We start from the raw sequence: 25,976 nt of genomic DNA, 5'->3' as shown, positions 1-25,976 counted from the left end.
GTGAAACAAGTTACTGAAAGAACTAAGATGGTTTGGACATGTTAAGTAAAATGACCAATGAGTAATAATCAAAAATATTTTTATGTAAAAGAAACAAGACCGAGAGGACTCAGCTGATTTGTTGGCACTAGGGCTCTATTAGGGCAAAGGAATTTAGCTTTATGGAAGCAATATTCCTTGTATCTGATAGAAGGCTTGACATTTTATGCATTCATAACCCATTCACTGGTCTAATAGTGAAAATCATGCAGCCACATCATTAATTTTTTTTGAAAAGACAGTGGAAGAGTTTTAACTTTACTACTTGGACTTCTGTTGAGTCAGGAAACCACTTTTTCTTGTTAAAGGGAAGGATTTCAGCTTCTGTTATTTGTAATAAGTCATGTGTACTTACTTTCAGCAGAACAATCAGGGAGCTCAGAATGAAGATGCTCTTGCTTACCCTGAGGAAAAACAAAGTGTTTTCTCAAAATCATCAGCAATGGGAGACAGTTGGGTTCTAGTAAGTAACACTTTGTTTTTCCTCAGGGTAAGCAAGGGCCTCTTCATTCTGAGCTCCCTGATTACCCCAACTAGCCCAACCTTCATCCAAAATTCTGTAGATAGGGAAGAGTCACCACCAGTGTAAAGTAGCCTTATTGATGCCAACCTGGAGACCTAGCAAAAGCTGACCAACTGCTTTAAAAAAGCTGATACTCAGCCTTGAATGTAGGCTTGTGGCTTGTAGTTACACTAGAAGTGCAGTGGAGCATGGGCTTGTCATGATTTAAGTTGCAGATTTCTCCAACATTCTATCACTTGTGTATCACAAGGTTATGGCAAAAATTGTGGTTATTTTCCCCCATTTCTCACAGAAATTGTTGGCTACTGTGGATGTGCATTGATACTCTTGAGTTGCCATTTAAGATTGTTTTAACGTTGTTGTCACAGTAATGTGGGTACACCCTTCTCTTCCCCCATCCCATTTATGGTGGTGCTCTTCTCCCTTTCCCCACTTAGGTCTATCTGGCACTCTTGTTCTCTCACCCCTTAGTATCGCTCATGGTTCCTACCAGGTGCTGCTTCTCTAGGGTTTGAATGCTGCTGCATGCTGCAGGTAGGATTTCCTGATCCTGCAAAACTGTTGTGGGAATTTCTGCCCATAATGTGCAGCAGCAAGTAGGAGCCAGGAGTGACACTTGAGAGGTGGAGCCAGACCAGCGTAGAAGAGGAGGAACTGAGAGATCATAGAGTGGTTACAGCACTGAAGGAGGCCATTTGGCCCATTGAGCCTGTGCTGGCTCTTTTAAGAGCAATCCAGCTAGTCCCATTCCCCTGCTCTTTCCCCATAGCCCTGCACATTTTTCCCTTCAAGTATTTATCCAATTCCCTTTTGAAAGCCACGATTAAATCTGCTTCCACCACCCTTTCAGGCAGCGCATTCCAGATCATAACTACTCGCTGCGTAAAAAAGCTTTTTCTCATGTCGCCTTTGATTCTTTTGCCAATCACCTTAAATCTGTGTCCTCTGGTTCTCCATCTTCCTGCCAATGGGAACAGGTTCTCTTTATTTACTTTATCTAAGCCCTTCATGATTTTGAACACTTCTATCTAATCTCCTCTTAACCTTCTCTGCTCTAAAGAGAATGCACTGATACTGATTTTCATCCACGAGCACGAATACTGGTTTGAGATGCTGACTGTTGGAAATGTTGACGGTTAGCATATATGGAGTAAGCTAACCTCTTTTCATTCATTGAGGAAGAGGACTAAAAAAAATTAGTGCTGACATAGATAGCATTTGTGCAGTAGCAACAAGCTGGATGCTGCCCTTAACACTTTGTTTATGAGCACTTCAATTACTACATCAGAAGCAGCATTGAAATTGGCATCTCAATTAAGATTCAATTTCCAAGACTAAGAACAACATCCTACCTGAATAATATTAACCGTATTGGGAAAGTTGTGGAGCACTACAGTGTTATCCACCACCCTAAACATTCACTCCCTTCACCACCGGCGCACTGTGGCTGCAGTGTGTTCCATTCATAGGATGCACTGCAGCAACTCGCCAAGGCTTCTTCGACAGCACCTCCCAAACCCGCGACCTCTACCACCTAGAAGGACGGTGATGGACTGGGGTTGACAATTGTAAACAATTTTACAACACCAAGTTATAGTAACACCAAGTTATATTTCACATCGTTCACCTGACGAAGGGGGAAGCCTCCGAAAGCTTGTGAATTTAAAATAAAATTGCTGGACTATAACTTGGTGTTGTAAAATTGTTTACAATTGTCAACCTAGAAGGACAACAGCAGCAGGCACATGGGAACAACACCACCTGCACATTCCCCTCCAAGTCGCACACCATCCCGACTTGGAAATATATCGCCGTTCCTTCATCGTCGCTGGGTCAAAATCCTGGAACTCCCTTCCTAACAGCACTGTGGGAGAACCTTCACCACACGGACTGCAGCGGTTCAAGAAGGCGGCTCACCACCACCTTCTCGAGGGCAATTAGGGATGTGCAATAAATGCTGGCCTCACCAGGGACGCCCACATTCCATGAACGAATAATAAAAAAAAAACTCTCCTCGTAAAGCATTCTGAGACTTATTTGAGAAGTGCTATATGAATACAAGTTGCTGTAAATAATTTTTACTAGACTGCTCCTCCTAACAGTCCAGTTAGTAAAGGCAAGGGTGACTGAAACACATGAGGGTGGATTTTCCTGGGCAGGTTGTTCTGGGACAATTTAGGCACAATGGGAGTGAAATTGGTCTTGGGCGGTGGTGATAAATTAGCAGCCTGTTTTACACTCCGCCTGTTTTATACTCTGCCCGTTTTACACTCCGTCTGTTTTACACTCCCCACCCAATTCACTCCCCGCCTGTTTTACACTCCGCCCATTTTACACTCCCCACCCGATTTATACTCTGCCCGATTATCTTTTCCATTGACTGGCTGCTGATTCCTTATCGTCAGCTACCATCGAAGACCAATTTTATCCTTGGTGTTCTGGAAATACATGCTGATGGAACAACAACTTAGGTGCCTGTTTTTCATGGGGGCACATTATTACAACAGGCAAGCAAGGAAGGGGAATTCTCAGCATTTCCTGAGCCTTAAATGCAGCATCAACCTTAAAGAGGCAGATACAATGGAAGTCTCATAAGAGAACCTGAAGGACTTTGAATGTTACTGTTTCTAGGAAGCAGGGTTTTAATCTTATCAGCTTCTGATGAATAGTGGTAAGTTTTTAAATTCACTTACGATTTCCCAAGCAAAACACCCATCCTCCTTCTCTGCTGCCCTCTCTCTTGCTCTCTCTATCCCTCACCCTCTTTCCAACTCCTCTGCCAAATATGGTCTCCTTATTAATGATGTAATCCATCATTAATTAATTTAAAACCATGTGACATATAGCCTCGGCACTAGTCAGCCAAAGTACACTCCATCTGACATGACTTGATGCTTTCCTGGTTGAGGGTTTCCACGTTCTGCCAGAACTGGAAGTGAGGGATGAAAGTCAGCAGAGCTGGCTGCAGGCTGCCAAGGGCCAGTTATGCTGCTTTCAGTTCTTTATATAGAACCTTACAGCACAGAAAGAGGCCATTTGGCCCATTGTGTCTGTGCATATGTGAAGATAAAACTGGTAGGTGTTGTTTCAGATACAGTTCTTCATTTTTACCTCGAGGAGATATAAGCATTTACGTACTGGTTGTCAACTTCTATGATTTGTAAGTGCCTGTAACCAGAGGAATCGCTGCTGTAACAGCAGCCAGAAGGCCTTCAGCCCCTTTCCAGTACTTGAAAGAAAAGGGTACTTACCTTTTTCTAGGCTCCATCTTTGTTCTGGGCACAGGAGCAAAGGGCTGCTTGTGTTCTTTGCTGCACTGAATGGTCGCCTGCCTGGCATTGTCAGAGTAGGTGCAGTTAGGTCCCTCCCACTGCATTTGCATAGAATGGCTATGCATGCACCTGCTCCAGGTGCACTTCACCTTGGGAGAAAGCCCAGAAATCCCTGTACAACACAAAGGGAGCAAAGACCCAGTATCATAGGTCTGCACCCCTTTTTCCTGTGCTTCACACCCAAGGAAGTAGCATTCTCTGGCTGCGGAGGACAGGAAAGTCAGCCCTACCATCTTCAAAAGAAGAGTGGTAAGGGGAGAAAACTGAGGGAGAAATCTATGATTCTCTCAGTTTCTTCTAATTCTTTATTCAGCAGCAAAGATTTGCATAATTACTATTTTGCAGAATTTCGATGAAAGAATTCTGTTTTGCAGACTGGAAGGGAAGAGCTGTTGGCATGTGAAGAGTTAATCCTTGGCTTTCTGCTGTTACAATTCAAACATAATTTAGTTCAATTTGATTTTTATTGTTTTAAAGAGAAAGTTACAATGTATTTACTTGCTATGTGCCACAGTTTTGAATTAATTACTGAGAGATTGCATCATTAATAAGGACACCATATTTGGCATGAGGGTGGCACTAGGGAGAGAGACAGAGAGCAAGTGAGAGAGAGGGAGGGAGAGAGAGAAGGAGGATGGCTGCTTTGCTGTCAATCTTAAAGCAATTACATGAGTAAGCTTGACAGGGAGGTGGAGCTCTATGCAAGCCACTGCCTTGAGTTCCCCCCCTGTGAAAGTAGAGAAAAGCTTTTTTCCAAAGCTGTGCAGATCATTGATTAGTGGCTTGGAGTGGATAAAAGGAACAACGTGAAAACCACAGGCTGCCATGGGCCAGCTGTGCTGCTTTCGGTTCTGTCGAGATAAGACTGGTAGGTGATGTTTCAGATGCAGTTCTTCACCATTTTTTCTCTTTGTTTGAGCGAGTTTACTGAGAGGGAATTGGAACAAATTCCATTGTGAATTCAGTGAGTGCTGTCGCTTAAACGTCCCAGTAAATTAGAAGGGGGGCTATTTTCTGTGCAAATGATTATTGTTAAAAAAAAATACAGGTGAGGAGACAAAAGCCAGGTATTTTATCACAAGGGTATAATGGTGCACTAGTTGTCCACTTCTATGATTAAGTGCCAGTAACCAGAGCTGTAAGGAGTAACATATTTAGTGAACAGCAAAGGAAAATTGATGCATTGTTGAAGCATTGGCGCATTTCATTTGGAGAGGGCGTTATTTTTAGTTCTGAGTTGAAAACCTGCAGTATGTTTTTTTAACAAGAAGAGTGAGAGGGAAGGATATCAATAATATGTCATAACCTAGTAAAGTGAGAATGCTGGACCCTTCTCTTTGTGAGGGAAGTCAGTGTATCTTCAGGGTTGGGATGGTGATTTTGTTGGGGTACTCTTTGTTTGGAAAACCAGATAAGTATTCAGGATGAAAGGGTAATGTTAAAAAATTAGTGGGAGATAAGTTTCAAGTGGAGCTAGTAAAGACAATGAATGGTTGACCTTTCACTGCAAAATAAAAAGGACAGCAATCTTGCCATAACTCTTCAACGAGTCACGTGATCACTATCTTTCATTTGCCTGCATAACAATGCATGTGACAAGCATTTCCATATGTCATTCTACAAGACTTAGAATATGTCACCGAGATAGTACGAATTTAATTAATAAAAATCAGGCTTTCATGTACTGGAATAAGTAATCAAATAAAACAATATAGCATTAAATACAGGTATTGAATTGGGGCTATTCAGGTGAATTGAAGGCATGCAATCATTTCCAAGATGGTTTTACACCAGGATGTGCACAAGGGGTTAAACCAATGAAGACCCCCCTCCTATTTCCCCCAACAACATGGTAATTCTAAACTGTACTCATCCTTGAACATTGCCTATAAAAAGTGCTATTTTCATTTATTTTTAAAGTTACTAGCTAGCTGGTTAGCCAGTTTTGTTTTTTAAGTCACCTCTTCCAGGAGGTTCATTTCCTTATCAGCTGATATTTTTCTGTAAATTCCTGACTCAAGACAGTGACATAGGCACTGGGGAGTGACAAACCTTACAGTTAGAAAACAAACCAAAAATTGTGGCAGTTATCGTAAAAAATTTCTTGCATCACTGTAGAAGTCACAGCTGCAAATTTTATGCCAAGTGGTTGATCATACTCAGAGTCATGGATAACTTACATACCTAGATTCTCAGGTCAGAGAAATCTGCATGGAGCCAGTGATTGATATATTGAGATGATTTTATCTATATTTTGTATCTATAGACTGTTCTCACACCTTGATGTCTATAAGGTTTAAAAAAGTGAAGCTTAATTGATTATTCAGAGATTAATTGAAAACAGATTTTAAAAAATTGCATTTATAAAATAGCTATTAGGACAGAATATATCATGTATGAACACTTGACACTTGACACAGTTTCATGTATGAACACTTGACACTTGACATGTTTGTGCTGTGTTCCTGTGTGCTATTTTCACACAAGCAAAATAAATGGATTAACGCATATCTGAAAATAGCACATAGAAGGCATGCAATCATATCCTAGATGGTTTTACACCAGGATGTGCAAAAGGGGTTAAACCAACAAAGACCCCCTCCTATTTCCCCCAACAACATAGTAATACTAAACTTTACTCATCCTTGAACATTGCCTATACAAAGTGCTATTTTCATTTATTTTTAAAGTTACTAGCTAGCTGGTTAGCCAGTTTTGTTTTTTAAGTAACCTTGTCCAGGAGGTTCATTTCCTTATCAGCCTAGTATGGGCATTTTTACGTGACATTCGTCTACCAGAATTTCTATCTATTATGTCTCAGAAACATCTGAAAGCATGTTAACAAACAATTTACTTGCTTGAAGTAAAATGAGTGTCATAATGTAGGCAAAACTTTGATGAATGTTAAATAGTTACTATGTTTTGCTAGCTTTGAACAATCTACTGTTTTCTAGTTTTGTATGTGAAAATTGAACACAGTTGCAACGGAATGAGTTGACTTAACAAGCATAATAATAAACTGTAAGTCTGTGACATCACAGTCACAACAGCAGAACAGCCCTCTGATATTGAAGGTGCAACATTCTGCGGAACATACCATAGTCTGACAGAAGGATAATCAATTTGTAAGAGTATTACTTTCAGAAAATACAGGGAGATAAATACTCTGAATATATACTATAGGTTCAAGCCCTATATCACTGGACTGACATACAGTCTGCATAGTCTGAGGTGCTGTCCTTTGGATAAGATGGTAAACTGAGGTGCGGTGTGCTTGTTCCTGTGTCTCAGTTTGATGTTAAAAATCCCTGACACTATTCCAAGAGCAAGGAGCTATCCTGTTGTCCTGAGCAACATTCCTCTGCAACCAACACCATAAAAAAATCCTGTTCATACATTTCATTGCTGTTTCTGGGACACTAATAGTGCAAAATGGTTGCAGTGTTTGTCTACATAACAGTCACTGCACTCCAAAAGTAATTTGTTGTGTGAATAATTTTAGTATGTTTCAACACAATAAGGTACAATTAAACTGCAAATATTATTAATATTTTAAACAGCCGATTTTCCAAGTCCTTGCATAATGTGAGGCACCGCACACGCCTCAAGCCTGCATCAGAAAACTGTGGAATTGCTGCCCGCAATATTTCAATTTGTACACTCGCGCTGTGTGAGGTGCCTCACCATCTTTACAGACTCGGAAAATCCACCCTTTTTAGATGGAACTCAGGTGCTGCAAACTATTGGCGCTTTCCTTTCGTAGTTAATAGTACCATCTTTGAATGCTTTTTGATTCTCCTACTTACAATTCAGTTTGCTAAATTGGAATAATTTTGTTCATAGTTTTTAATTTTTTTACAAAAAGGTGTGCGATATAAAATAATGGAGCTTGTAATACTGAAATAACGGTAACTGACCGTAGCTTTAGTCTTCCAGGAAGAATACCTTATTTGGCTTACTTTTGAGTTTTAGTTAAATGTTTTCCATTTGATGGTGATGAAAGTCTACTTGATATCTGTGTAAATCAGGCTGAGTTATTGGTAAAGTTAGATATTGCCTGCCTGCCAAGTGTTGACCTCTTTATAAGAATAACAGAACAATGTTTCCTTGACTACTCATTCTGCTAAGAATTAGAGTTCCTTTTCATTAGCTTATGATAGATGGATTTTTCATATGTGCTCCTAAGCACTCAAGATAATAGAGCATTCTATTAAAACATTCCTTTCTATAAATATGTGGTGCAGTAAGGGCAAAAAATTGCGAAATGAGAAAACTCATTTGACCCAGAAAGCCTATTCTGTCCAATGGACTGGAGTTACAACCAACCCTCATCCAGCGATTTCCAAGCCCCTGTCCTTTATAGCTTCAATCCCAGTCATCACTGTCTTGCCCTACATTTTAGGTTGTGTCACGTGTATCCACTCTGTACCAGGAATCTACCTTGTTGCTGTAGAGGCATGACAGATTCCCCAGTTCATATAGTTCTATGCTTCAACAAAAAATAAAGAGACAGACAAAATGTTTGAAAACATTCCCTTTATTTAAAACTAATTAGGAAATCATGAGCAAATTGACAGGTAAGAAGGAAGTTTTACTTAGGATTGACTTGTGGAACAAGCAGCGACCTGCTGCAGCTGAGGAGAGGGAGTGGAGTGGAATATTGTCTATTGAAGGCAGGGTTGAATGGTGGAGATTTGGAGATGGATAGATCTTCTGGAGTTTTGCTTGATTACCTTTGACAATCAAGAAGAATTTATGCAGAGCTAGCTCTCAGGAGATTAAGTGGGAGGGATAAAGTCAATGATATGATAGTTTATACAACTGGAACTTTACATTCATATAGCCTTTTCACGTTAAAAAAAATCTCCAAGAGCCTTTTACAAGAGGGAGAAAATGACTGAGAAGAAATTGAAGGAATCTGGGGAAGTGACAGAAAGCACAATAGAAAAGTTAGGTTGTTATAGGCTTTTGGCAGCAAGGGAGCTAGCAAGGCAAATGAAATATTTTCAGTGAGCATGGGCATAGTGATTGAAAGATCAGTCTCCAATGGTGGAGCAGTAGAGTAGGGAACAAGCATTAATCTAGAGTCAGAGGAACAGACCATTGGTGGCCATGCCTTCAGCTGCCTAGATCCTAAGCTCTGGAATTCCCTCCCTAAACCTCTCCACCTCTCTACCTCTCTCTCCTCCTTTAAAATGGTCCTTAAAACCTACCTCTTTACAAGCTTTTGGAAACCTGTCCTAATATCTCCTTATGTAGCTTGGTGTCAATTTTTTTCTGTTAACACTCCTGTGAATTGCCTTGGGACGTTTTACTACATTAAAGGCGCTATATAAATGCAAGTTGTTGTTGTTTATTAGATCATCCTCTTGCCTGTGATTTGAGCCATTATGACAATTCTCCACCATTATGACAACATTGAGGTATCCTGAGATGAGCTTACCTGTCTTTGGTCATGGGTGTTTCATGATATATTAAAGTTGCTTCAGTGCAGTATTGAGGGAGCAATACATGGGGCACTAGCACCAGTACTGGGGAAAGTGGGAGCGGTACTGTTGGGACGGGCTTCATCTGAACTGTGCTGGGGCCAGTGTTCTGGCGAATCATATAACTAGGGCGGTAGAGAGGGCTTTAAACTAAATAGTGGGGGCGAGGGATCAAGTAAGGGAAGATGTGATAAATTAAAGAAAGAAGACAAGGCAAGAGAGCAAGGTAGCAATAAGGGAAATGATAATCAGAGAGTGGCAGGAAGGGACAGAACATGCAAACTTGAGAGTGCGTCAGCAGATAAGGCTAGAGGTTGCAAAAATAGTAATAAAGGCTTTGTATCTGAATGCGCGTAGCATTCGTAACAAAATGGATGAATTGACAGCTCAAATCGCAATAAATATGTACGATCTGATAGCCATTACAGAGACATGGCTGCAAAATGACAAAGGCTGGAACCTGAATATTCAAGGGTACTTGACATTTCAGAAGGACAGGAAGCCAGGAAAAGGTGGAGGGGTGGCTCTGTTAATTAAAGATGACATGAGTATAGTAGAGAGAAATGACCTTAGTTCTAAAGACCAAGATGTAGAATCAGTTTGGGTAGAGATAAGAAATAGTAAAGGCAAGAAGTCACTTGTGGGAGTAGTTTATAGGCCCCCTAAGCACACCATAGGACAGGGTATACAGGAAGAAATAATGGGGGCTTGTGAGAAGGGAACAGTGATAATCATGGGTGATTTTTAATCTACATATAGATTGGAAGAATCTGATTGTCAAAGATGGGTTCATAGAGTGCTTTTGGGGCAGTTTCTTAGAGCAGCATGTTCGAGAGCCAGAGAGCAGGCTATTCTCGATCTGGTAATGTATAATGAGACAGGATTAATTAATGACCGCATTGTAAAGGAGCCTCTAGGTAGCAGTGATCACAATATGATTGAATTTCGCATTCAGTTTGAGGGAGAGACGTGTAAGTCTAAGACTAGTGTTTTAAACTTAAATAAGGGCAATTATGAGGGCATGAAGACAGAGCTGGCTAAAGTGAACAGGGAAATTAGGTTAAGAGATATATCAGTAGAGATACAGTGGCAGACATTTAATGAGATATTTCATAACACTCAGCAAAGATACATTCCAGTGAGAAAGACTCTAGGGGAAGGATATACCATCCGTGGCTAACTAAGGAAGTTAAAGATAGTATCAAATTGAAAGAAAAAGCATACAATTCCGCGAAGATTAGTGGCAGGTCAGAAGATTGGACAGAATATAAAGAACAGCAAAGAATGACTAAAAGAATAATGAGGGAGAAATTAGAGAACGAGAGAAAGCTAGCGAGAAATATAAAAACAGATAGTATTTAACAGATATTTAAAAAGGAAAAGATTAAGTAAAGTGAGCATTGTTCCTCTAGACATTGAGTCTGGGGAATTAATAATGGAGGATAAGGAAATGGCGGATGAATTGAACAGATATTTTGCGTCTGTCTTCACTGTAGAGGATACAAATAACATGCTAGAAATAATGGTGAATCAAGAGGTGAAAGGGAAGGAGGAACTTAAAACATTTACAATCACCAGGGAAAGGGTTTTGAAAAAAATATTAGAACTAATAGCTGACAAGTCCCCAGGTCCTGACGGACTTCTTCCTAGGGTCTTAAAAGAAGTGGCTGCAGAGATAGTAGATGCATTGGTATTAATTTTCCAAAATTCCCTAGATTCTGGAAGGGTCCCATCAGATCGGAAAATAGTGAATGTAATTCCTCTATTCAAGAAAGGAGGGAGACAGAAAGCAGGAAACTACAGGCCAGTTAGCTTAACATCTGTCATAGGGAAAATGCTAGAATCTATTATTAAGAAGGTTATATCAGGGCACTTAGAAAATCTCCATGCAATCAGGCAGAGTCAACACGGCTTTGTGAAAGGGAAATCGTGTTTGGCTAATTTATTAGAGTTCTTTGAGGAAGTAACAAGCAACGTGGATAAAGGGGATCCTGCAGATGTGGTATACTTTAGACAAGGTGCTACATCAAAGGCTACTACACAAAATAAGAGCTCATGGTGTAGGGGGTAACATATTAGCTTGGATAAAGGATTGGTTAGCTAACAGGAAACAGAGAGTGGGGATAAATGGGTCATTTTCAGGTTGGCAAGATGTAATGAGTGGGATGCCACAGAGATCAGTACTTGGGCCTCAACTATTTACAATCTGTTTCAATGACTTGGATGAAGGGTCCGAATGTATGGTTGCTAAATTTGCTGATGACACAAAGGTAGATAGGAAAGTAAGTTGTGAAGAGGACATAAGGAGTCTGCAAAGGCATATAAATAGGTTAAGTGAGTGGGCAAAAATTTGGCAGATGGAGTATAATGTGGGAAAATGTGAACTTGTCCACTTTGGCAGGAGGAATAGAAAAGCAGTATATTATTTAAATGGAGAGAGATTGCAGAACTCTGAGCTACAGAGAGATCTGGGTGTCCTAGTACATGAATCACAAAAAATTAGTATGCAGGTATTTAGGAAGGTAAATGGAATGTTGTCATTTATTACAAGGGGAATAGAATACAAAAGTAGAGATGTTTTGCTACAGTTGTACAGGGCATTGGTGAGACCACATCTAGAATACTGTGTGCAGTTTTGGTCTCCTTATTTAAGATAGGACATAATTGCTTTAGAGGCGGTTTAGAGAACGTTCACTCGACTGATTCCTGGGATGAGGGGGTTATCTTATGAGGGAAGGTTGGACAAGTTGGACAAACTGCTGTATACACTGGAGTTTAGAAGAATGGGAGGTGATCTTATTGAAACATATAAGATCCTGAGGGGACTAGAAGGGTTAGATGCTGAGAGGATGTTTCCCCTTATGGGAGAGACTAGAACTCGGAGCTACAGTTTAAAAATAAGGGGTCTCCCGTTTAAGACGGAGATGAGGAGAAATTTTTTCTCTCAGAGGGTCGTGAGTCTGTGGAACTCCCTTCCCCAGAGAGCGGTGGAGGCAGGGTCATTGAATATTTTTAAGACTGAGTTAGATAGATTCCTGATTAACAAGGGAGTCAAAGGTTATAGTAGGTAGACGGGAAAGTAGGGTTGTGGTCACAATCAGATCCGCCATGATCTTATCAAATGGCAGAGCTGGCTGGAGGGGCCGAATGGCCTACTCCTCCTCTTAATTCGTATGTTCGTATGTCAGAGGTGCTGTCTTTCAGATGAGACATTAAACCAAGGTCCTGCCTGCCCTCTCAGGTGCACATAAAAGATCCCATGGCATGATCTGAAGAAGAGCAGGGGGAATTCTTCCAGTGTTCTGGCCAACATTTAGTGCTCAACCAACACAACCAAAACAGATTATCTGGTCATTTATCCGATTTTTGTTCTTGAGACTTTGCTGTTTGCAAATTGGCTGTCATGTTTGCCTATATTAAAACAGTGACTACCTTTCAAAAGTACTTCATTGGCTGTGAAGCTTTTGGGATGTCCTGGAAGGCGATTATATAAATCCTTCCTTCATTCTTTGCCTTCACTCAAAAAGCACTTCTAAAAGTAAAATTAGCTTTATAGTGGAACACCATGTTGAGGGGAGTACTTTCAGTCTGAAGATTTTCTTTTGGACAGTTCAATAATAAACTCTGCAAACCTGTTAGGAGACATAACCATTTTTATCAACTGCCAGAAACACCAAAGCTGACCCCAAACTGACTAATATTAACAATATGTCTGATGTAAAATAATCTAATCTTGCTGTTCAGATGAACATTATGAGAGATACCTGAGCTTTGCCTTTGTGGTTTATGACATCATCCGACCTTCTTGATATGTTACTGACCTGTAATTACTCCCAAGTACCCATTAATCTTATGTAATATTTGCTACAATTTGTTCACACACTCTTTGATGTATTGTTCCTGATTCGGATTGGTTTATTGAAGACAAAACTATCCTCAATAAACACATTTGAGACATAGTTCTCTTCTAAAATTCCTGTATTCAGAAGTGGTACTACTAAATTATTTTACCTCTTCCACAGGTATAGTTGTCAAATTATGAGGTAAGTATAGAGTGATAAGTACTGTTCCCATGAAGAACTAATCTGTTTTCAAAGAATGTTATTTACTGAATAATGTAGTCATCTCACCCCAAGTTGAGAACAGCCAGTTCTTCAAAGGTTTACCTTTTCCTTGTATGTCATTCTCATTCCTTTTAAGAACTACATTTTGCATTGTGCCGTGAAGATTAACACAGCATTGTCAAGAACCATGGTGAGGTGAGAACGACTGCCCTTGACATCAAGGCAGCATTTGACTGAGTGTGGCACCAAGAAGCCCTAGTAAAATTGAAGTCAATGGGAATCAGGGGGAAAACTCTCCAGTGGCGAGAGTCATACCGAGCACAAAGGAAGATGGTAGTGGTTGTTGGAGGCCAATCATCTCAGCCCCAGGACACTGCTTCAGAAGTTCCTCAGGACAGTGTCCTAGGCCCAACCATCTTCAGCTGCTTCATCAATGACCTTCGTTCCGTGATAAGGTCAGAAATAGTGATGTTCGCTGATGATTGCACAGTGTTCAGTTCCATTCACAACCCCTCAGATAATGAAACAGTCCATGCCCGCATGCAGCAAGACCTGGACAACATCCAGGCTTGGGCTCATAAGTGGCAAGTAACATTCACGCCAGACAAGTGCCAGGCAATGACCATCTCCAACAAGAGAGAGTCTAACCACCTCCCCATGACATTCAACGGCATTACCATCGAATCCCCCACTATCAACATCCTGGGGGGTCACCATTGACCAGAAACTTAACTGGACCAGCCATATAAATACTGTGACTACAAGAGCAAGTCAGAGGCTGGGTATTCTGCGGCAAGTGACTCACCTCCTGACTCCCCAAAGCCTTTCCACCATCTACAAGGCACAAGTCAGGAGTGTGATGGAATACTCTCCACTTGCCTGGATGAGTGCAGCTCCAACAACACTCAAGAAGCTCGACACCATCCAGGACAAAGCAGCCCGCTTGATTGGCACCCCATCCAGCACCCGAAACATTAACTCCCTTCACCACCCCGCACTGTGGCTGCAGTGTGTACCATCCACAGGATGCACTGCAGCAACTCGCCAAGGCTTCTTCGACAGCACCTCCCAAACCCGTGACCTCTACCACCTAGAAGGACAAGAGCAGCAGGCACATGGGAACAACACTACCTGCACGTTCCCCTCCAAGTCACACACCATCCTGACTTGGAAATATATCGCCGTTCCTTCATCGTCGCTGGGTCAAAATCCTGGAACTCCCTTCCTAACAGCACTGTGGGAGGACCGTCACCACACGGACTGCAGCGGTTCAAGAAGGCGGCTCACCACCACCTTCTCAAGGGCAATTAGGGATGGGCAATAAATGCTGGCCTCGCCAGCGACGCCCACATCCCATGAACGAATAAAAAAAAATGTTGTTCTCATTTGGCTGAGGCCACTACATTTGGAAAACTTTGTTCCACTTCTTAATCCCTTTTAATGTCTGTACCACTCTAATTAAAGTGAAAGCTGTGTAGTATTCTGGTCACATTCTGGGAAGTAACAATCTTGTTTTTATCTCCTGGGATTAAGAGTGTGATCCAATTCTTGTACAGTAATTCTGCATTCAATTCCATTGAACTTCCATGTTCTGTGTAACCAAAAATAAAAAACATTTTAACAAAACATTTTTTTGTGATTTTATATTTTTAGATGATTTTTAAATTTGCACCAAATTTGAAGATTACAATCAATAATGAAATAATGTTTTTTTATATCAATGGAGCTCTCTCTTTTACTATATAATGTCCTTAATAATATTTTTGAGAAAGCACTTTGAAGAACAGGTTAACTACCAGTCTGTTCTTCATGAGGGGTGTATCCAAAATTTGTAAAGAACACAGAAAAATGAGAGATCAATTTCTGCCAACCTGCTCGTTGCAGGGTGTGAAGAACAGTCCATGTGATCATGTTTGCTAAAATAAAAGACATACAGCATCCTAGACGTGAGCAGAGTAAAGACTTGGTGCAAACTTATGCTGATGATCTCAATCTCCAACTTACTACTGAATAAGACTTGTACAGCATTAGAGTATGAGACTAGTCATCTAAGTTGAAGACAAATCTGCTGCATACTGTTTGATAAGGATCAGAATATTAGAAAACTGAATGGTACAGTGGTCTTTCCCCTCTGGGACCAAGGTTTAAACCCATCCCTGACTAATGGGATGAGGTCTCTATTTGTTGACTGTAAGGCTCTTATATGAAATGAATTTGGACAACCTCAGTTCAGTTCTTACTGGGGCATGGGCCTACAGCTCAAAACTATAATCTTAATCATATAGACTGCTGTATTGCAGTAGTGGGTGTTCCTCTAAGGTTGGGGCTGAGACATGCTGTTCCTGACCTGGGATTGCTTGATGATGATGAAATAAGAAGAGTTTCATCCCTCACCACCAACATCCCTCACCACCAACATCCCTCACCACCAACATCCCTCACCACCAACTCTGAACATTTTTTAAAAAGTGTAACACTGTTTTGTAGAGATAGAAAACTTCTCAAAAAGTGAATACACCTTTCAGTCCCTAAATATAATTCACATGGAAAAAGAATGTGAAATATTGTATTAATGCTTCAACAGAGAAGTTGATTATGTAAACTTGGTCACAAATATGAAATGATATTATGGTTCTGTGAAGCACCTTGGGATGTTTTTGCACTTTAAAGGTGTAATATAAATGCAAGTTATTGTTGCTGAATAAGGTAATGATTTGGTGTGTTCTGCTCCAAAGGTGATACCTGACCTGTTTTGTTTATTGTGGTGTGTAGGAGAAAAGAATGGGAGTGAACCTGCTGAGGAGGAACTGGTCAGTCTGAGTAAACGTCTAGTGGAGACCGCTGTGATTAAGGCTGTGCAGCAGTACCTAGAGGAAACACAACCTAAAGCAAAACAGAACACAAATGGGCAGAAAATCACCTTAGTAACATTTCTTGACACTGATCCAGACAATGTCAACAAGAAATGAAAATGTTACATTTTAAAACATGTGTTTAGTGTGTGCAGAAAGTATTTTTATGAGTACACATGATCAATGTCTCGAACGTTCAATGTACCAAGGATGAAAAAGCTGGGGAAAAAATTAAATTGAAATGGAAATAATCAAGACCATCACAATTTATTCTTCCAAGGTTCTCCAACGCAACTACTGAAGGGAAGCGTGGCCTTCTACTAAATGCTTGTGTTTGGACCTCAAATATGACGAAAGAGGCTCAAGTATCTGAAAATGTTGATTTGATTCTTCTTCATGGCACCAATTTCACTGATTTAATTTGTGCAACTGCTATTTTTTTTAATTGTAGCAGCAAAGGTAGTGAAACACAATAGAACAGAATAAATCTAAAATGATTGAAGATAGTCCGTATGTAAAACTGTTTGAGCTCTTGCAACAGACTATGCAGATTTATTCATTTCACAAAATTAAGTTATATGTAAGCTGAATCGGCTTGTGCACGTGGATACTACAAGTATTTATAATGATGGTTGTGCTAGTGACACAGTCTACATTTCTTTTACATTTTTTAATTTGAAACATGAATAGTAGAATTAAATTAGTTTTTGTTAAATGAAACACATTTTTATCTTTTTTTCTTCAGGGAAAAAGCGTGATTCAGACGTAATTAGGAATGCTCTGCAGAAAGAAACCATTACAGTACTGTGCAAACTTAATCAGATAAAAGAACTATTGTCGCATCCAGGGACACAAATCAGAATACAGAGGGAAATGGCCGTAAAAAGTACTGCACTGAAGCAGTGATAAGCTGGAGGTTCTGTCAACATTGGTTCTTATGGCTTATAAAATGGAAAAAAAAGATACAGTAATAAAACCTCAGAGGAAATGAGGAATAAGGTCACTTAAAATTAAACAAATTTCTTACATAATCATTATTTTGCATGTCAGCTACTTCAACTGGAAAGTTTAAAGTTCAGTATTGCTTTATTGACATTCATTCAACGTGTAATATTGTAGCTCCTAATCCACCTTCAATACATTTATATAATATATAGATATAAATATATAGATATAAATATACTGCTTTTATTTTTGCAAACATTATTAACTTGAATATTTCAATTCCCATTAGTGAACAGCCACAAATTAATTGTCTGCTGTCAGTGAGAGATTACCCGAGAAATTTAACATTTTGTTTGTGTGACCTAAACAAATTAAGTTATTTGGAAAGGAAGCTATTCTGAAAAGTATCATTTCATTTGCATTTGATTCAGACTAGTTTGCATAGCCACATTAGTATGGATCCTGATTATTTCAATAGATCTAAAATCTTTAACTCATTATATATGATCTGTCTTGGCAAGCTGCACTGGTGCGCAGTCTATTCAATTTTCAGCAATGAGTTACAAATGCTTTTTGGCACTTGAGTCTGCATGAAATGCATTATTTGCCTCATCTGTATTTGCCCAACAGTCAGTAGATATTCACCTAACTAGCTTAACAGCTGTTCTTACAGTTTAGGACACATGTACGGCACTGCAGGCCTATCAGACCATGCAAATACCAAAAAGGATATTGAGAGTCACTCTCTGAGATGTTAATAGTCAAACTGGAATTCTAGGTTTTCATGTATTAAATGGCAACATTTGAACGTTCATATTACTTCCTATACCAGAAAGAGTTCATTTTAGTTGCAGCTCAGTTTATCCTTTGTTAATATCTATTTCATAATTATTCTTAGCTAATATAATTTTATATTTCATATGTGCTGCAGTTTTGAATATTGATGTTAAACAGTTATAAATGTTGATTGGTCTACTCCAAGACTGCCGTTAGCCAAATTATTATGCTGACATTTAAAAAGAAAATAGGTATGTAGGGTTGGATTAAACTGCTGTTTGAAATCTTGAGACACTTGTGTTCCGATGGACTCCAGTGAACCCCAGTTTCATTTCCAAGAGGCAGTAATGTATTGACTATCTGTTTCATAGTCAGAGCCTTATGGAAGAGTCATAAATATTTATTTATGAGAGCAGTAAATAACTCCGAATGGCAGAAATATGATTTAGCAATATGGTCAAAGCACTATGATTCATTATTCATTTACTTTCATGTCAAGCTCTTTTCTACTATCACTTTAGAGTCAATTTGCTTAAGCCGAGGGAATAATGATCTAAAGACCCTGAGGTAAATGCATAAATCAGCTGATTTATGGATTCCTAGACAGCTGTGAATGCATAAAAACTGGTCTAGGTAAGCTAGCTGAGCATTTTGGGAGAGGCACTAAACAAACACCTACTTGAATCAAATGCATATGACTGATTTTCATAGCTATGAAGAGGTTTTTTTAAAAAACTGTGTCAAAAACATCATAATTCAAATAATATTGAAGTGAGGATCTTACTTTTCATTCTTTTTATGGCTTAGTCATTGTTGAGCACATAGCATGGTTTTCTCAAATTATATCACTGAATAAAGACAAATTTTACATGTTAGATATATATTTTCAACAAAGTGATTTAAATCCAGAAATAAAGAAAGAAAGCATCGGTGGTCGGATTCATATAGTAAGATTAATTTTTAAATGTTATTATAGGTTTGTGTTGTAATTGTTGATGTCACCTAATGGTTTTTAAGTATGATTGTAAATGGTTTTAAAATACAAATTATTATATTGTATTTATCATTTGGTTTGCATAAAATTTACTGGATTATCACCAAGTGTGGCTGAATCATTTCTAAACAGGATATGCAAAATAATAATTGTTTAACTTGTTTTAAAATTATGAGTTGATATTTAACTGTGTGATTGGTTATTATATAGAAAATGTTTCAGTATGCTTATAGGATTGAGACCCCTCCAAACCTCAACACAGACATTTGATATTTAGATGACAATTTGTTGCTTCATTCTGCTGTGCATTATTTTTGCTTTGCTTTTCTGTACTCTCACATTGTAAATAATATGTTGACTCTCATATTATCTTATAATATCATTTTCCTTTTGTGCTATTTATAAATTGTTCCAAACTTGCATAACTTTGTTGTTCAAAATTAAATTTTCACTGTTAGAAAACAAGTCAGAAATAAGCTGTTGTGTGTTTAAAGAAATAATGGATTCCTGTTTAGAGTAATAGGAAGTGGTTTGTAGGACTCGGTTGGCCTACTGCTAAAACAGTTCAACAGATAAACAACAACTTCATAGTTTGTATTTGCTGCCAGTTGAGGATATGTGAAAATCCTGTGACTTAACTGGTTTTGAATTGCATACCCAATCAAATAATTGGAATAAAAACCCAGTTGTCTGATTGCATAAGAGAGTTGTCTGAGAGCGGAATTGATCAAAGTGGACTGGGAAAATAGATTAAAGGGTAAGATGGTACATGAGCAGTGGTGTTCATTTAAGGAGTTATTTCACAACTTTCAAAAAATATATATTCCACTGAGGAAAAAAGGGTGTAAAAGAAATGACAGCCATCCGTGGCTAAGTAAAGAAATTAAGGATAGTATCCGACTAAAAACTAGGACATATATGGTAGCCAAACTTAGTGGGAGGATAGAAGATTGGGAAGTCTTCAAAAGACAGCAAAAAGTAACTAAAGGATTGATTAAGAAAGGGAAGATAGATTATGAAAATAAATTAGCAAAAAATATAAAAACAGATAGCAAGAGATTCTATAGTTATATAAAAAGAAAAAGGGTGGCTAAGGCAAACGTAGGTCCCTTAGAGGATGAGACCGGGAAATTAATGGTGGGAAACATGGAGATGGCAAAAATGCTGACCAAATATTTTGTTTCAGCCTTTACAGTAGAGGACACTAAGAATATCCCAACACTGGACAAACAGGGGGCTCTAGGGGGGGAGGAGCTAAATACGATTAAAATCACTAAGGAATTGGTACTCAGTAAATTACTGGGACTCGAGGCGGATAAATCCCCTGGACCTGATGGCTTACATCCCAGGGTCTTGAGGGAAGTGGCAGTAGTGTTTGTGGATGCTTTGGTAATAATTTTCCAAAATTGTCTGGACTCGGCAAAGGTCCCGGCAGATTGGAAAACTGCTAATGTAACACCGTTATTTAAAAAGGGTAGTAGGCAGAAGGCTGGAAATTATAGACCAGTTAGCCTAACATCTGTGGTGGGTAAAATTTTGGAGTCTATTATTAAGGAGACAGTAGCGGAACATTTGGATAAACATAATTTAATAGGACAAAGTCAGCATGGCTTTACGAAGGGGAAGTCATGTCTGACAAATTTGCTTGAGTTCTTTGAGGACATAACGTACAGGGTGGATAAAGGGGAACCAGTGGACGTAGTGTATTTGGACTTCCAGAAGGCATTCGACAAGGTGCCACATAAAAGATTATTGCTCAAGATAAAGAATCACTGGATTGGGGGTAATATTCTGGCATGAGTGGAGGATTGGTTATCTAACAGGAAGCAGAGAGTTGGGATAAATGGTTCATTCTCGGACTGGCAGCCAGTAGCCAGTGGTGTTCCGCAGGGGTCGGTGCTGGGTCCCCAACTCTTTACAATCTATATTAACGATTTGGAGGAGGGAACCGAGTGTAACATATCAAAGTTTGCAGATGATACAAAGATGGGAGGGAAAGTAGAGAGTGAGGAGGACATAAAAAACCTGCAAGGGGATATAGACAGGCTGGGTGAGTGGGCGGAGATTTGGCAGATGCAATACAATATTGGAAAATGTGAGGTTATGCACTTTGGCAGGAAAAATCAGAGAGCAAGTTATTATCTTAATGGCGAGAAACTGGAAAGTAGTGCAGTACAAAGGGATCTGGGGGTCCTAGTGCAAGAAAATCAAAAAGTTAGTATGCAGGTGCAGCAGGTGATCAAGAAGGCCAACGGAATGTTGGCGTTTATTGCTAGGGGGATAGAATATAAAAACAGGGAGGTATTGCTGCAGTTATATAAGGTATTGGTGAGACCGCACCTGGAATACTGCATACAGTTTTGGTGTCTATACTTAAGAAAAGACATACTTGCTCTTGAGGCAGTACAAAGAAGGTTCACTCGGTTAATCCCGGGGATGAGGGGGCGGACATATGAGGAGAGGTTGAGCAGATTGGGACTCTACTCATTGGAGTTCAGAAGAATGAGAGGCGATCTTATTGAAACATATAAGATTGTGAAGGGGCTTGATCGGGTGGATGCGGTGAGGATGTTCCCAAGGATGGGTGAAACGAGAACAAGGGGGCATAATCTTAGAATAAGGGGCTGCTCCTTCAAAACTGAGATGAGGGGAAACTTCTTCACTCAGAGGGTGGTAGGTCTGTGGAATTTGCTGCCCCAGGAAGCTGTGGAAGCTACATCATTGAATAAATTTAAAACAGAAATAGACAGTTTCCTAGAAGTAAAGGGAATTAGGGGTTACGGGGAGCGGGCAGGAAATTGGATATAAATTTAGATTTGAGGTTAGGATCAGATCAGCCATGATCTTATTAAATGGCGGAGCAGGCTCGAAGGGCCGATTGGCCTACTCCAGCTCCTATTTCTTATGTTCTTATAACTTGAATCTAAAACAATTTGAATTTATATAATGTCTTTAACATAGTAAAAGATCCCAAGTTGCTTCACAGGCGAGAATGGACACCAAACAAAAATTAGGAAAGATGACCGGAGAAGTGATCAAAAATCTAGGTTTTGAGAAGACTTTTGAAGATAATGAAAGAAGGAACAAGGTGGCTACGCTTAGGGGGATAATTCCAGCATGCGAGGCTGTGATCAACGCTCTGTCACCAATGGCAGAGCAAATGGAGGGGGTGAATTCATAGTATTGCAAGCTGAGATGTCGGGCTGAAGGAGACAGCAGAGGTACGGCCATGTTGGGAATTGTAACAAGGAGGAGGATTTTGATGTCAGTTCCCTGAGGGGTAGGAAGCCAGTTGAGGTCAGTGAGGCAAAAGGTGATAGGTGAATGATACTTAGTATGGAATAGGATGTGAGTAATGGAATTTTAGATAAGTTAGAGTTATGAAGGGTTATGCTTCGGAAGAAGAGCACTAGAGAAGTTTGCCTTGCAATGTGTAAGGCATGGATGAGCGTTTCACTGCTTGTGGGGTGAGGTGGAGATGAAAGTGGACAATGTTATGAGAGTTGGAAATTAGGCTGTTCCTATGCTTGATAGGATAGTTTAGCTCAGAGTCAAACAAGATGCTGAGGTCGCACACTTAAGTGAGCAGAAAGGGAAGGGCTATCAAATTGGGGATGGGGGGAAAGGGAAACTCTTTACAGCCAAAATAAAGAGTCAGAAGGTAAAATTGTAAAAAGGCTAATTTTAACACTCATACATTTCTTGTAGGTAAGAGAACAAGTTAGAGTATGATAGACCCTTCCAAACATTAACCTTCAACAAACTGACTGATCTGCATTTTTCTTTAAAAATTCTTTTGAGTTGACAATGAATGTATGTTCACATAACTAGACTGTAATCTTTGAAGTTATTAGTGTGCGTGGTCACATGTTGTCACAGATCAAGGCATCAAAAGGATTTTTTGGGCTCTAAGCCAAAAGAACGATCCTGCTCAACTCTGGTTTTGAGCTAAGCAGTAAGAAATCACAAACTGTACAGTAGGCCCTCCTCCAACTAGCTACATCTAAAGCTAATGAACAGTCCTGTGGCCTTGACCCTTTTCTCATGTCTGCTTATGGTACAATGACATATGTGGCAAGCTCACTTCCTTATCCATCACTAAAAGATACTAATTTTTTTTAGAAGATCCAATCAGTATAATTGGAGTCATGTTTTTAACACTGTGATGCCAGGGCTTATATTGAAGTTTTGCTGTCTTTTTGTACCTCTGACATCATGGGCCCGATATTAGGAGGGAGGCGGGTTGCCAGCGGGGGGGTTGACTGGGCGCGTGGGTAACCCGCCCAGTAAAATCGGTGGGTTCCCCACGCGATCGTAAGTAAATTGAAGCCACTTACCTTGGCTTCCGGGTTTCGTGCTGGAAAGCTGCGCAGCGGGCGGACTGCGCGCCTGCATCATAGTCTGTCAGCTGGAGGAGCCCTATTTAAAGGGGCAGTCCTCCACTGACTGATGCTGCAGAAAAGAGCCAAAATTACAGCATGGAGCAGCCCAGGGGGAAGGCTGCTCCCAGGTTTAATGGTGCCTCATTCCAGGTCCTACTGGATGGGGTGAGGAGGAGGGGGAGGACAGAGACCTTCTCCCCGGCGGACAGGAGGAAGTGGCCTGCCTCTGCCACCACGAAGGCCTGGCTTGAGGTGGCAGAGGAGGTCACCAGCACCACCAATATATCACGCACCTGCATACAGTGCAGGAGGTGCTTCAATGACCTAATAGGTCAGCCGAAGTGAGTACACTTACTCATTCCCCTACACTCCATCTGCCACATCACCGCCCCCACCCCACATCTCCTTCTGCACTGCCAACACTACTCTGTCACATCACTCCTCACACCCACTCAAAGCTCATCCTCATCTTACCTGCACTTACTCACCTCGCCAGTACTCATCCCACCACCACCACTCAACCCAATCCTCATACAATCTCATGACTCTGTCTCATACTCACCCTCTCATGCATCTCTTTCACGGTCAGCCTCACCCCACCTGCCACTATCTGTGCTGCAGCCACAGGGCATGCATCACATATGTGTAGTAGGAAGCGTAAGGCAAACGCGTCGTGAGCATGAAGGGGATGCACAAGGTGCTTGAGGGTTTGTCATGGTTTTTACTTATATTTGATTTCTGATCAACTCGCATTACATATATTGTCACCACTACTGCCACGTCTTGGCCATTCTTGACTGGCTTGTGCAATAAGGCCCTTTCATGAGGTTCTCCATGAACACCCTTGATGCCACCCATTGGGTCACCCCACAGTGGGTGTATGTGTAGTTGCACGACTACTTTGTGCAGGTATCTGTTGCGCAGCACTGTGTTGTGTAGCTCCACGTGGCGGAGATGGACTGCATGCCTGGCGAGGCTGGTGATGTTGCTCGTCCTCCAATGGAGTAATGAATGCAGCAATGGAACCCCGCCCCATCCTGACAGTGTGAGTGTGAGGGGGTCCATAAAGTAGGTAAATGTGTTTGGACAGCAGAGTTTAGGGTATAATTTAATAATTTGGAGTGTGGAGACAACTTTGTGGCAGGCAAAACTTTGTCTGAGGTAACAGAGTGTCCTGCTGCAATGAATGAGGGTTTACCCCGCACCTGTTAAATGGACCTTTGCAGCTGCCACTGGCTGCTGGCTGCAACACGTCTGTTTAAACAGGGAGTGTTTCCCCCAGCATGGGAAACGCATTCTGGGAAGTCCAAAATCCGAATCCTCCTAAAATCTCCAACTAATGAGATCTGTAAATGACCTCAAGTACCCAGATAATGATCTTAAGTGGGATCCCGCCGGCTTTGATTGCCGATGGGAGTCCCGCATGCGGGGGCTGCGCGCGCACCGTTTCGCGTCATTGGGGTACCCGGAAGTGGGCGGAACGGAGCCGGGCTCCGGACCTGCTCCGGGATTCCCCAATTTTAGGAACCCCCCCGCCACGAACACACCCGCTCTGCCATCCAAAAATTGACCCCATGGGGTCGATTTTAGGAGGGAGGCGTGTTGGCAGCGGGGGGGCCGACTGGGTGCGTGGGTAATGTGCCCAGTGAATTCGGGGTGCTCGGCACACGATCACAGCCTAATTGAAGGCACTTACCTTGGTTTCCGGGTTTCACGTTCTAAACCTGCGCAGCAGGCACATTGCGCAGCCGCATCACAGGCTGTCAGCAGGCGGAGCCCTATTTAAAGGGGCAGTCCTCCAATGCTCCTCCTGCAGCAAACAACCAATTTTGGATCATGGAGCAGGCCAGAGGCAAGGCTGCTCCAAGGCTCTCTGACTCCTCACTCCAGGTGCTGCTCGATGGGGTGAGGAGGAGGAAGGAAATGTTTTTCCCAGCGGACGAGAGGAAGTGACCTGCCTCTGCCACCAAGAAGGTCTGGCTCGAGGTGGCAGAGGAGGTCAGCAGCAGCAGTAACACCTCCCGAACCTGGGTCCAGTGCAGGAAGCGCTTTAATGACCTAACCAGGTCAGCCAAAATGAGTATACTTACGCATTCTCCCACACTCCAGTTGCCCTCCCTCCTGCTTTGCAGGTGGATGTGTTAGAGCACTGTGTTGTGGAGCTCCATGTGTCTGAGGTGGATGGCGTGGTCGGTGAAGCTGGTGATGCTGTTCGTCCTCCGAGGAGGTCATGACTGCAGCTACGGCGGCCCCCATCCGGAAGATGTACGTTTGAGGGGGTCCGCAAGGTAGGTAAATGTGTCTGCACACCGGGGTTGAGGTTCCAAGTTGGTGAATTTTAGTGTTAGGTGGTGGAGGCCAAACTTTGTCCAAAGTGACAGAGTGGCCTCCTGCAATGACTGAGGGTCATCCCCCCCTACCTGTCAAATGGACCTTTTCAGCTCCCATAGGCTGGTGGCTGCAACATGTCCGTTTCAACTGGGAGTGTTTCCCCCAGTACGGGAAACACTCAGTTTAGATGAAAATCCCACCCTCCTAAAATATCATGTCAATCAGGTCTGCAAACGACCTGAAGTATCTAC

At 41.2% G+C, this 25,976-nt stretch overlaps 1 protein-coding gene across 4 annotated transcripts in view; it reads left to right on the top strand.

The window, feature by feature from the left end:
• LOC137321832 (A-kinase anchor protein 7) overlaps nt 1-25,976 on the top strand; it is a 187,267-nt gene that overhangs the window by 110,453 nt on the left and 50,838 nt on the right. The window contains exon 8 of one of the 4 annotated variants that reach the window (XM_067984543.1): nt 17,042-19,477. The exons of 1 other annotated variant lie outside the window; for it this stretch is intronic. In XM_067984543.1, coding sequence (XP_067840644.1) covers nt 17,042-17,202 — 161 coding nt within the window. In that variant the 3' untranslated portion in view covers nt 17,203-19,477. Of the gene's footprint in view, nt 1-13,580; nt 15,034-16,216; nt 16,548-17,041; nt 19,478-25,976 lie in introns of those variants that run through there. 2 more of the 4 variants (XM_067984542.1, XM_067984545.1) reach the window with 2 other exon arrangements.

Source organism: Heptranchias perlo, chromosome 5, assembly GCF_035084215.1.
Source record: "Heptranchias perlo isolate sHepPer1 chromosome 5, sHepPer1.hap1, whole genome shotgun sequence".
Classification (NCBI taxonomy): domain Eukaryota; kingdom Metazoa; phylum Chordata; class Chondrichthyes; order Hexanchiformes; family Hexanchidae; genus Heptranchias; species Heptranchias perlo.
The sequence above is the reverse complement of the archived record's forward strand: the minus strand, read 5'-3'. Positions and strand labels throughout refer to the sequence as shown.